General features: G+C 30.8%; 1 protein-coding gene across 3 annotated transcripts in view; it reads right to left on the bottom strand.

Moving 5' to 3' along the window:
* Positions 1–14,565, bottom strand: part of Rtnl1 (reticulon) — a 30,707-nt gene that overhangs the window by 12,259 nt on the left and 3,883 nt on the right. The window contains exons 1-2 of one of the 3 annotated variants that reach the window (XM_018503646.1): positions 9,285–9,836; positions 4,218–4,253 (exon numbers count right to left, since the gene is read on the bottom strand). In XM_018503646.1, coding sequence (XP_018359148.1) covers positions 4,218–4,253; positions 9,285–9,429 — 181 coding nt within the window. In that variant the 5' untranslated portion in view covers positions 9,430–9,836. Of the gene's footprint in view, positions 1–817; positions 1,058–4,217; positions 4,254–9,284; positions 9,837–14,565 lie in introns of those variants that run through there. The other 2 variants (XM_018503645.1, XM_018503648.1) reach the window with 2 other exon arrangements.

The following is a 14,565-nucleotide window of genomic DNA, read 5'->3' as shown; positions in this document are numbered from 1 at the left end:
TATAAGATATTTAAAAAAAACGTTTTTCAAATCTTAACTTTAAAGTCGAATATCTTGGAACAGATCTATTACAAAAAAATTTAGAAATTTGTAGGGTCATTTTTCGTTTAATCTGAATGTTTATGAGAAATTGCCCGCCTTTTATATATATATATATAGAAAAGAGAACTGATAAAGAAACTTGTCGCGTTTTGCGACTTTAAAATAAGATATTAACGGAATATTGGCAATTTCTGAGCTATCTATTAATGGATTCCTCTCAGAGAAACGTAACATTAATTCAGCTTTTCAAACCCTTAACTTGAAATATTAATTGCTTCTTTATGTCAATTATTGATGATTGGAATCTTGCCAAAATAATTCATCAAAAACAACGATGGAATTAAACAAAATATACGTAAGACTACGTAACGTAATGTAATATGTGCAGAGATTCTCAAACTTCTTATTCAACAAGTTTCGCAACATGCACAAAACCAAGATATGATGTAAAATATACAGGAAGTTATAGACGACACAAATAATCTTATGTCAGATATAGTTCAATATATAGACTTGTGTATATTTAGACACAAAATCATTCCTTTTTGTTATTCCTTAACGTCTATTAATCTCTCCAATTAATCTTTTTTCGCACCTAATCACATGTTAACACGTTTTGTTACGTTCTGTCTGTTAATATTATTTTCTTTCTTATGGCTTATTCACTTGTGTATTCATCACTACCGAGCCTTCAGATTTTCTTCTTGCATTCATACAGCGCGAGACATACACAAATGTCAAATAATCATCGTTCTCACGGATTGTCGTTACTCACATTCTTCCTTCGTGATGACCATTTTCTCTATGAACATTTGGTTCTATCGATTATTGTTTACACCAAAATCTGTAATTTCCGTCTGGACTTGAACGACCGACTTAACAAGAAAGCGATCGTCCTAGAAAAACACGTTAGAAAAGAATCGAAGAATGACAAGCGAATAGCGAATACGTGCTGATTCTAATGACTTCGTAACAGAGGGAACTGCTCCGTTGGTTTGGAAACCTCGACGACGGTCTTCGGAAACCTGGCACTAGACCAACGAGAGGCTGGCTGGACGTTATATTTAGTAGCGTCCGAGAACGGCAGGTCCGATGGACGGGTAGGGGTGCCGCCAATTCGAAATCGCATTCATGTCGGACTAGTTATTGTATCTTGAACTGCGATGCTTTACGGAACGCTCAACAAGTGAGTGAATATTGTTACATACCTTCCGATTTAAAATATTAAAAAACGTTTGATTTTTTTTTAATGTTCAAAATCTTTCTCAAATAAGTTTCTTTAACGGACAATATCTAACATAATATTTCAATATATATGCATGGATACTTTGAAAAGTTTGTTAAAAACTAAGTAAAACACATTTTTTTTAAATCAGTTTTACTTTTCAACATAATCACACTTTTTAGAAATACACATTTTGTATGTGAATCCATGAACTTTATCCAACTCGATTAAACAAACTTTTAATTTCGCATAATGACAAAAAATAGTTGCTCAAAATATATTTCATAGTCCAAAGTAATTCTGCGATAATTTCTTTTTCTTGTAATGTATACAGACTCCATTTTGTATTAGACCGTGTCGAGCCGGCTGAGGCACAGGAAAAATTTGAAACCCTGCCAGATGAGATTGATTGAATACTTGGCTCTTGAAGTTATTAATTTTTGGTGATACTGCATGTGATATCAAATCAAAATGCAATTGACTATATAGTATTAAATTTAATATCCGTGTTCTGTTTATGCTTCGCAGAAACTACATGTTGAGAAATATCCTTTAGCTGCACAATGCGACAAATACAGATTTCTCAGAATAAGATTGTAGATTCAACCTTTCCTCCCCATGATTCAATTCGATAACTAAGCGCATCAATCCTCAATAACTATTCTGCACAAATAGTTCATTTTGGATTTTCATCCATTTTCTCCTCAGAATTAATTTTCTATTAGTATTTAATATTGCTGATAATAACAAAAAAAAATATATAAATATTATTATTTAAGATTTAATATTTAAGAAACTTACAATTGCCTGTAACTTTATCATAGAGCAATATCCAGTTTGTTTACATTCCGATTAACCACAGACTGTAATGAATGGTTTACTGCGCTAGAATATTGCAGTTCATCGAATCACAAAGTTCGTGGCTTGCACTTTTTGCACTCAATGTTCGCTTTTACTCTCTTCAGCGTTCATGGATATGTTCCAAAATTCATTATCAACGTTAAAAATCTATACGTTACGTGCATAACCTGTATATTTATCTCATTTTAAGTGCAAAAATTTATGGAAATTTCGAGCAATACGAACAAATCTATAGATGCAACCAGTACAACACTCACTCATTGAACGCCTAAATAACAGTCAAATGTGATTGGTTCTTGCTTTTAAATGCAACCTTATATCCAGATGCTTTAATTTATTTAAGCCTCTCATTAACTTCATTGTTAGTGAACGAGTGTTATCAGGACATATGGTAGTCTTAATGGTAAGATACATAAAAAATAAGTTTGTTATTTTTTCTTCGGTATAAAAAAGATATTTATTTCTACAAGAAAAAACTGAGAAAAGTAAGTTTTTCTCATAAAAAAATGAGGAGGAAAAAAGTAAAGAGAGTGAAAAGTAAGAAGTTTCTAAAAAAATGAGAAAAGCAAACCGCTCTCATGCTTGTGATATGAGGTATGTACATACATGTTTTATGTAATGCATTTATTGAATTTAATATAATAAATCTAATCCGCGTGTATTCTGTGTGCTTCGGATATAAATCCCGTATATTTCAAACAGGTAGCTCGAGGTAGGATATATGCAAGACATCAAGCTGAACAAAGCATGGAGTTAAGCGCATACATTTTGCTCCATTCTTTATCATCTCTATACATTTATGTATCACCAAATAATCATTAAACTTTTTGCTTTCCTTATAATAATCATTTTATGTGGGTTATAATACATGGTGCTATTTACGACATTGACGAATCAATTCAATTGACAACAGTTTTATTGATATTAACAGTAAAAAATCATAATACTAATAAATAACATAAAAGTATATGTATTAGACTAGTTATGTGTAAATTACTCCCACTCCTTCTATTCTTCTGCGATGTATCTTCGCCCGGCGTAAATATCGGAGTAACCCTATATTGTACGAATTCTATTTTTATTTATTTGTGATTATATAAAATATTTAAAAAATATTATAATACTTTTTCGAACGTTTAATTTGAAACTAATGTGATAATTAATGGACGATAAGTAAATGACTGTTTAAAATGTAAATGTGTGCTTTCCATATTGAACGAAATTGAATAAAAGAGAAATGTATTAACGCGTTCTCACTAATCAGCTGAAAAACGAGTATTGAAAACGGACAATTCACTCAAATTGTGCATACGTTGTCATTCATCAGCGGAAAATCAAATATTGGAAACGAGCAAGTATTATTCTTCAAAAATACTCACACGCATACTTGTGTATATTAGTCATCCTTCACCATACACTGCGAGTGCTTGAGAGTGCAAGAAATGGGCAAAAAGGGGCTAAAAACGGGCTAAAAACGGGCTAAAAACGGTCCATATAAGGTGTAAAAATGGTTAAAAATTTTTATAAGAAATAAATTGAGCAATTTAGCATTTTTACCGTTGTAAGTCTGCGGCGTTACACTAAGCAAGCATGTCGCCTGTCACGAAACATAAGCTGTGCACTAACCTTACTTCGTATTTATTAAACATGTGAGTTGTTTCTTTGCTAATACTATAAATGCTATTTCTTAAATAATCTTATAGGCACACATAGGGGACTGAGACTTAAACCTGATAACAAAGTTTGCGGGCATTTTTTGTAAATAAAATTTAATCTAACCCGTATCTAACCGCTATCTCAGAGTTTAATGCAATTTTGTAACAATAAGTTGTTTTACATGAGATTTATGGAATTAATTTGATTTAATAGAATATTGATATTACGCTATATATGTACACGGAAAAAATTCTTAAGGAGATCATTTAATATAATTTCGATATTATATGAACCACTCTTGAAGTCAATTTTAGATTATTGAATATTTTAAATGTAAACTGTAATACGTGCTGGAGGTAAACATCTATAACTAATCAATCGATTGTACATTATTATCCTATAAACGCAAAAAAAAATACTTCTGTTTTCTTACCTTTTGGATTCAGTCTTTCAGGGTTAAACCATGCGTCTGTAAATAATACAAATAGAATATTAGTGTCGTATTTCACTCTAACACAGGCCTGTCTAATTTGAGCTACGGAGCTAAAACACAAAGCCATTGACGCAAAAAATCAATACGGGTGAGATTTTTGACTGTAAAAAATACGGGTAAGATTTCATGAACTGTAAAGCGTTGATAAGCGTCGTTCAGACACGTTTTATGCTGTCGCTCGGATAGTTTATGAAACCTTACTATTATATATATATATATATATTGAATTTTTTTGGCGTTTTGGCTCCGAAGCTCAAATTGGACAAGCCTGTTTTAACGTATAAAATGCAAATTGCTACAGATTAAGTTTCAATAGTTGCAAAATCTTAAGTATATAATAGAATTGGAACTTTTTATGATACATAAAGCTTTCTTAATCAAATAAATTTTAAACCAGTTACAATTATTTTATTTTACAATATTAAATACAATATTTTTCAAGACCGTAATAATGTATCAATTTAATTTGTGATATTACTATTCTAGTTCTGTTAGGACTGCGTTTTAAGACTGAAAATTAAATTCGGCGCGCAGTTTGCAGAATTGGATATATTATAGTATATTCATACGAGATTATTTAAGCACTAAAAATCCAACAATTGATCGTTTAGAATCTTTATTTCTGATTTATTTTATTTTATTCTCTTTAAGTAAGCATTTATTTATTAATCAACGCTTACAGAAGGTATTCTTATCAATAATAGTATCATTATTTTTCTTTTACTTCATTTGATGTCAAAAAATTAATTTTAATGAAATTTTTACTAAATTAATATAATCTTAGAACTAATTGGAAAAAAGAGATAAGCATCTGAAGTTTAAAAGAGATTTTAATGAAGTGCAAAAATATGTAAAACAAGAATCATTTACATGCACTTGAAGCTATACAAACATTATAAATCAATTCTGTTAACGCTCTCAGAATAGTATCGTAGATAGAAAATGATACTAATTATAGAAATGCATTCAACACAATGCCAATAAATGCAACGAAAATTGTACTTCTTTCTTCACATTCTAGTATATCTAATATTCAAAAGTGTGCAAATTATTACTTGTAAAAATTGATTATTAATTTCTCTGTGAAAGACGTATCGTTCATTGCAAAAAAAAAAAACAAATAAAATTCATATTATGCGAAATAGCAAATTAAAGAATTAAGAAACGTAAAAGATCGTAATTTATCCCAGACGCGACATGTTCTTCTTTGAGCTTATTTTTCAGGTTACGCTTCTATTAATAACTATGTAATAAATCGATACGGATAAGAGATTGTTACCCTATAGTAAAATAATTACCTCGCTCTAAAGGCTATCAAAACTGTAGAGTGGTTCGAAAAAGAGTAAATTTTATTATTAATTTGTCAAATATTACGCTTGTTAAGTATTTCGTTTAATAATAAAAAATGTGTTTTTGAATAATCTATTGCCATTTATGGAAACTTAGTGCATTATATCAAAAGTCTATAGATTTGCTAATATTGGACATGAGCTACCACGAGTTACTCATTCAACGAGTCATCACAATTCTTTACTTGAAACCATTCTCGTTATTTTACTCCATAGACAAAAGACGAACGAAGTAAGTATACAACACAGAAAAAGATCAAAGGAATCAATACCCTTTCATCGTTTATGTATACGTTTTTCCCACATATTGTACGATTAATATTATGCAGCTTAAAAACACGTGATTTAAATATGAGTTCTTTAAAAGATTCCTTTTGTTATTCATGTCATCTATAAATACTAATAAATTTACAGCAAATTTTACAGTATAGAAAATGTTCGAAAAATATATTTAAAAGTATCGCCGAATATATTATCATAGCCAGTAAAGCAACACAGAAAAAAAGATTTTCTCTGCCGCAGCCAATCTTGGTTTGTTATAATATATTTGCTGTAATTATAAATTAATAAACTACAGCGAAATGGTTTGCTATTGCTGTCATAATATAGAAATCACAGCTAAGACATTAGCTATGAGATACCTATATTTTAGCTGTCCATATTTTACACTTGCCATTTAATTGCCACATGAAGTTTTTATTTGCAACAGCTACTTTCTTTTTTCCGTGAATGTGATATGATATCAAGTAAAAAAAGTTCGTCAATCAAGTAATTTTGCAGCATTAAACCTTAATCAACAGGAGCATTAGAAGAGCTCTATTATTACACCGAATATTAATGTGGTAAGTGGCAGATAGCGAATCGTGCGTTAGATGAAAATGCGTAAAGTGTATAGTGCTCGATAATGAAACGTCAACATGATTTCCTTCAATGTCACATATGTCCAAGACTTTATATATCGCGTGGGAAATAATCTCGAAACTACACGCCAGTAAATTATAAGCACGCGCACAAATCCCGGAGAACCAAGCTTCGGCAATCGATCGTACGTGCACTGCGCAATATGACTCCTGTTGCCTTGAAACCGCAACACATTATAAGTATTTTTACTTTTGACTTTGGAATTAAATGAATCACTTTTTCACGGGTGATAAAAAAATCGACAAAGCTAAGCTTTACAATATAAACTTGGAAACGAAACTATGTAGACGTCGTCTTTGTAATATATTATATCTATTCCAAATGTATTACATATGCATACATCATGGATATGCACAGCATTTACGTATCATTAACCTTGTACAGCGCGTTATCTACCATTTCAGTACAGTACTTATCGCTATTTGCAAAAATATCTTTTGTTTTCTTGTTAATTTTTCCTTAAACGCTCACGATTATGTACAAATTATTTTTTACAAAAATCCTGTCTTAATAAAATAATTATATTAATTAGAAAAAGTATTAAAATACAAAACAAGAGAGTTAAGTTCGATAATATAATAAAGAAGATGAGATTCTTTTTGCAAAAAAAATGATATAATATTTCTTTAAAGAATATATCAAGTTATTAATAAGTATTTTCTTTACGAAGGTACAGAGATAGGATACAAGAATAGACAGACTAACTGAATAAAATTATCATCATCTTCCCGTCATGTTAATCCAATAAAAGTAACGATAATTCAGTTATGCAATTTACTCTTAATAATCAGTTGTCACTGTTATAGTCTAAAGCTGATGGGATGACTTTGGCATAAAGTTCGAAAGTCGATTGTATGCACCACGTCGTCACGATTGGATCTCGTGGCGTTATGTAATTCAAGGTCACGATGATAATTATTTCAAATTGCAAGAAATCATAACGCGTACCGTGCTGCGAAATCAGAATGTCATCCGCTCGTCGGACAAAGGTGGACTATAAAATTACAGTGAATTATATCGATTTCATTAGCACATCGCTATTCAATAAAAACATTACCAAAGTACAAATAATAATTATATAATAATAACAATAATATGAAGTAAATAATGTAAAGTAGTCTCGATATTTTTTAAATAGAAAATTTTTTATACAATATAAAACTTTTGATATTCGTTCGAACCATTAATGATCAATGGTATCAATAATAGTGGTGTAAATGCGACATGTCATATTTAAAAGTCTTACAAATTTATAATTTATTAAAACTTAATACATTTATTTCGGAAGAAAAGATTCAATTAAGTCATTGATCTAAGCTCCAGATGATGCATTTTCCTATTTTAAATAATTACAACTCAAGTCCTGATTAAAATGTTTCGACAGTGAGTGGTCTTTAAGGATAACAAAAGTTGTTTCTACCGAATTCTAATCAGTGATAAGATAGGATGTGTAGGAAAAAAATAAAAGTTGAAGTTAAAGATAAGAAAACTAAAAGTGATCTCAGCCTTTTAACTGACAAATATTCAACTAATAAAAGAAATGAAGTTAACTGTTCCTTCTTGCTATTCAAAATGAAATGTTCAAGATTACTTTTTTGTTTAAAACAATGATCAGCATCGTTTCTATAGCCTGTTTTATATTGAATCTACCTATTTTGGTTCATAAATCGAAATCAAATATACAATATATCGATTGATTTTTCGGATTTGATTTGATATCGACTACATTTTCTATTGATCTTCGAAGAAGATTGACATTTTATTAACGCTGCATTGAGAAGATCGATGTTTTATCAACGCTACATCGATAAAATGTCGATCTTCTTTCGAAGATCAATAGAAAATCTAGTAGGTATCAAATCAAAAGATCCTAAAAATCAATCGACTTTAAATCGACTTGTGAACCCGGGATGCTCACTTTAGGTTCAATCCATGAGGCTCGTTTTTACCGTAGATGGAGTACCCGTAAGAAAATTCTTATAAGCCTATTTTATAATAGGGTCGCAAGTCGTAAGAAACTGACCAATCACAGTTGAATATTGAAAAAAATAATCGACTATGATTGATTAATTTCTTACGGCTTACAGCTTGTGACCCTATTGAAGAACTTGTAAGAATTTTCTTACGGATACTCCATCTACGGTACAAACGAACTTCATGGATCCAACCTAAAATGAGCAGGTAGAGAATATAAACGTGAATGCAATAGAGATGTTTGCATAAATGTTATTTGCAGGTAGTCGACCGATCGATAACCTAGTTTCGATTGGAGATTCTCCGATATCGGGCAGGTAGCATCTGCGCAGGGCGAAACTCGGGTCACCGACATGAAAGCGCCGAAGGATTAAAATTACCTGCTATCCAATTTCGTTTGTTTCTCGATGAGAAGTCACCGCAAAAGCTATGAAAAAGTTTGCCATGCTTATCCCAAATCGCTCGGGGATAGACAGAATATAATAAGAAAAGGATACGTACATATAGTTCCCACGAGTTACTTATTTAACAGATGGAGCTCCGAATTTATCGAGTACTCCGAAGAGGAGTAACCCAGGTAGAACACAGAGTCACAATTTAGACAAAATGATACCACAGAAGGTCATCATTTGATACTTGAAAATTGACTTATAAGTTAGCGAATGAAGTCATGATATTCTATGTTCTACTTGGGAAAGAAGAGAAAGAAAAAAAGAACCTTTTCGGAGGGGGAGTACAAGGTAGAGTATCGAAAGAATCTTACGGGGGTTCAGAATGTTCCAGAAACACGGATTGCCGTTGGTCATCGTTGCGGAGTTGGCGTCGGCGCCGGATCGCTTGCAAACCTCATTGCCTTCGTCAACGTTCTTAGTGACCGCGGGATACGTCGCTGAGTCCAAATCCGCCATTCTTACGCACACTTGACCAACGTCCTTGCGCGACGCGCACTTCCCTCACTGTTTGTATTTGTCGATCGCTACCGTCCACCAGTACGGAATGTTCTCTCCTGCGTGTCAGCGCGCCTGGCGAACGTTCGTAGAAATAATGGCGTATCTTGTCGCGCGCGCGCGTACTGAATGACGCACTTCGACGACGACGACGACGACGACGACGACGACGACAACGACGACGAAGACGAAAATGACAATGAAGATGATGATGAAGAGGACGTGGCCTTGTTTATGGTTCTTGGAGATGGAGAGTGAATTCGCGCGCGGGAAGAAGTTTCCGACTTGTCAATTCACACGATTGCCGGTGTTTCAAAAGAGAAGAACTGCGGAGAACACGTAGCTCGTGCACAGTGAGATGAGGACTGAGGCCTGTTATCGACCCACCCGGACTCCGGAGGTCTTTCGAGCCCTCTCTCCGCCGGCCGAACCCTCCTCTTCTCACCCCGCCTCCGCCCCCACCCTCCAGGCTCATCGCCATATTGCCTATATATTACTTGAAACCTAGCTCGTACTTACAATTACAATAACTGATGAGGAACTGCGTGATACATCGATCGTAATTGAAAAATCAATTATGATACTTATTATATGATCTTCAGGAATTTTTTTTAAAGAAATGAGTTAATTAATTTATTAATACGAAACTTACTTAGACTTTATTATGTTGAAAATATATATTTATAAGTATTTTTTCGTGTCCATACATAACATATAAAAAAAGGTACGCAGCGACACTAAAGAGATTGATACATTGTAAATTACACTATTACTGAAACTAAAATACATAAAAAAAATCGAAAATGATTCAAAACGACGTTTCGAAAAAAAAGAAAAAAAAAACATTACTGATTTCTCACTCACAAATTTAATTCGGTTTTTTTTTATATAATAAAATAGAATAATTGTAAATAAAATTCCGTAGTCCAGTAATAACGTACCCCTTATAATTTAATAATTTCTTTGGCTTTTTTGTTTCAGGATTACTATAAAATGAATGGAATCATGTCAACGCGACAGTTTTAATACGTCTTGCATTCTTTTTTATATGATACACATATGTATATGGATACGAAAAAATATTTTTAAATATCTATTTTGTACGTAAATGGAGTCTCTAAGAAAATTTCATATAATAATTTATTTTTTCTTCAATGTAATTCAATGTAATTTTTTAGCCTTCCACAAATGAGAATACCCCCTTAATTAAATCACTTCAAGGAGACCCTATAATCGTCTATTTTACCGACTGAATGCGATTATTGTTTAAGACACTATTTTTCTAATTGCATTCATCAAATTAAAAAATCCTTTTCTACATATAAAATAAAGTATAAACAATAATGCAGTCCAAACCGGACGATTTTATACTGAAAAAATTTAAGAAATTTAAATCTGTTTTATCCGCTCTCTCTCTCTCTCTCTTATTAATCCAAAATAGCGTCTAGAGGTACCTAATGGCTCTCTAATAAGAATCTGGACATAAGCTGCAGTTGTAACAAAATTGGCGAGAGAGAAGACACTTATTATAACTGTTTCGCAGTTAGGATACGTTGCGTTATATTGTGTTACATCGTAATATAAAGTATTACAATTTTATTACAATTTATTAAAATTTCATGAAAATTTCATTATAATTCATTAATATTTAAGATGTCATTACACATGAATTCATTAAGATTTTATTAATAATTCAATACAACATATTGTTATATTTTTAGTATGGATATAATTTAGATAAAAGGCTCTAAGAGTTAAATACAGTTCGTAGAGCGCAGGAAGCTTTCCTGTGACTTTATTTTTTCACATATATATTAAGATACCTTACAATGCGAACGTTTCAACTCCAATTCGGGTCATCTTCAACGCAGAATTATACAATCTCTAATTGACTCCTAACAGACATTCTTCACACTCCAATTAATCATGGCAATTACCGTTCTCTCATGAAACATTTCCCAATGTTCATCAGCGTAAACCGACTAGGAAATTAAATTTAACGATTAAACAATACCTACGATATTGATTTAAGACACAGATTGCGTTTATCAACGACCCTTTACCACACTAGAGTGTGAAAAAGACAAATAACAACAAACCAAATGTAACAATAAAGTAATCACAATATAATAAAACACATATTGAAAGTACAATACGGGTCAATAATTAAAATCAAGTAAAATCTTATTTCGACTATCTTTGTCAGATGCAAAGAACGAATTAAGTCCGATGGTTTCTGATCTAACAGTAGCGTTAGCAGTTCAAAATATCAAACAATATAATTACATATCCGATGATAATAGACGAAGAAACATAAATGTGTGATTAAAAGCACAACGCAAAAGCATGTGCCGCATTAGAATGATGTTAAGATTTACCTAGAAATATATCTGTATACAAAAATTCAGTATCAAATTATAAATTTAAGGCTTCTGAGTAGTTATCACAGCCATATTGAATCGTAACGTCAGAAGCAAGAAAAATGATACGTTAATTTTTGTTACATACCATTTGTAAATAAAGACAATTTTGATGAAACAAAATGATGAGATCGCTTTAAAACAATTGTAAAGGTAGACGAAAACTATCCTTATCCCCCCTGACAGTAAATAATTACGAAACGTCATAAAAGACACATGAAGTGCTTTTATTCAATGCGCATACGTAGTCTATTTACACTTTTACATGTCTTTTATCACTTTTTATGATTTTGTCCATGATTTGATTCAAATACTTCTATAAATAAAATCTCTGCTGTAATAAATTCTACTGCTAACGTATCTAATACCGATTTATTCAATTTTGAATTTTAAATACGACAAAAAATACACAAATGTTATGGAATAGACAATCAGATATTGCAACATGTTGATACACAAGTTGCATTTGAAGCTATTTATAATCACAATACATATTCAACGTCAACTTTATTATATGTTCACGGCTTATTGTCGTCATTGATGAATGAGAAAAACTCAATTTCATGACGGTCATGATCTTGACACTCGATTAAAGCAACATAGCACGTCGTATGTAATGCAACAAATTATGATCGTTTCTTTGCGATGAGACTACATATATCTGTTATTTGCTCGCATTCAACCTCTCAGCTGTAACCTACAAATAAACGTTTCTTTAAATTACTATAAACAAAAAATAAATTGCTTATTAACTTTGATTGCACAATGAAAATGCAACTACACATATGTAGGCGTGTATGCGTGTGTAACGCGATTTAAAAAAATTTATAATATAAAGTTGCATGATACAATTTAAAAAATATTTAAAAAATTCATAAGAATTTTTTAAAAATTACAAAAGTAGAAACGTAATCTTGGCGAAAGAATACCTCGGTAAGAAATTAGAAAATGTAAATGACATAATTTAAAGAAGTCATGCGTCGAATGATAACTATATTGACGATGACTATATTGAAGATAAAAAGAAACACATGGTGGGGTTGAGAAAAAATGTTTCTCATATCATGGTGGGGTTAAAAATATGTTTCTGAAGTATAATAACAGCAAGTATAGTAACGAGCTATGTCTAGTCTTTACTCGACTACGGTTTGTGTTGGATACGTTTTTACTATCATTTATTGGATATATGTTTTCTTTCATTTTTAGTGAAATTATTTTGTATTAATCGCGTTCAAGAACCAAACGAAAGCAGATCAGAAGAAAAAAGAAATTAAAAAGGTTTGAAAATGCAATCGTTTATCCATAAATATTTACAAAGAACTAATTTTCTATGAAGAAATAACTTCACAAATATATAAGTATTTAACTTAAATGAATTTGATTATTTATTCATATTAAATATTCTGTTAATTTTCTGTATGTGTTTATAAACAAATAGTTACATACTGCATAAATTACTAGGAGTAATCTTTTTCTTTTCTAATAGTTTGTAAACTACATTATTCAAAATTATATACTATATTTGTTTATTTAAAAATTATTAATTAAAACATTGAAAAAATATCTTAATTTCAAAAAAATTTTAATGACTTTAAAAAAATATTTTTTTTAACATGAGCAATGACAATATTTATTTGAATTTTGCACTATATTATAAATATGACACAATGAGACTCCAACAGATAAACTCGCTTGTGTTAATTTCTTTGTGAGATTATGTAAATTAATACAGATTTTTTGAAAAAATGTTTTTAAACGAAAAAAAAAAAAGATTAAGTTTACTAAATTACTAAATAAATTTAATATCTTTTTTAATATTTTAATATTTTTTCACAGATAAATTTAATACTTTAAAAAATATTTTTTAAACATTTAATTTTTCTTTTGTTGACAACAACTTTACACATAAATTTTTTATTATAATTAATTATAGTCGCTTTTATAATTTTATAATTTTCGAAAACGTCGACGAAATTCGAACATAAGATTTTGGGGTGGTCTAATACTCTAACGTTGAGCTATATAAGTCGGATATACATATAGCTCGCAAGCATTATTTGTCCTTGTTTAACATTTGATAAACAATAAGGACAAAATCATTCTGTGAGCTTTGCGAGTGTCAAGTAATCGCACGTTTCTTTGTCAATTCGATATTCGATAGTTGTAGTAGTTTCAACTATAGGCCCCTGCAGAATGCGGAAACGCTTACTGCGCCAAACGATAAGCAAGTATCCAAAATCAAGGTTCGCAACCTTTAAATGTCGAATTGCGTAAAAATCTGTATTAATTACATAAATACATTACATTGAAATTAAATACATATTTACCTTTAATAAATATTTATTTTGTTTAGAAAAACGTTTTATTTTATATTTAACGAATTAATTATCTGACTAAAACAATAATAATTACAAACGGACTCTCAAATTTTAAAATAATGTACAAATAAATAAAAGCAAAGCTAACGAGAGTCATTGCGGCTAAATGGCGCAAATTATTATGAAAAAATTAATACTCAGTAGTTTATAGTATGAAATCTTTATTTGAATTAATCTTTGACAATTTATAAGTGACTTGATCTTTATGGATATGTGAGCTTTCGATTCGAATTGTATCTACATTGCTGAGGACTCCGAAGACTTGAAATGTTAAAATAAAAAGAATTAAGACATCATAC

Source organism: Trachymyrmex cornetzi, unplaced genomic scaffold (assembly GCF_001594075.2).
Source record: "Trachymyrmex cornetzi isolate Tcor2-1 unplaced genomic scaffold, Tcor1.1 scaffold16, whole genome shotgun sequence".
NCBI classification, from domain to species: domain Eukaryota; kingdom Metazoa; phylum Arthropoda; class Insecta; order Hymenoptera; family Formicidae; genus Trachymyrmex; species Trachymyrmex cornetzi.
This window is presented reverse-complemented; position numbering and strand designations above follow the sequence as displayed.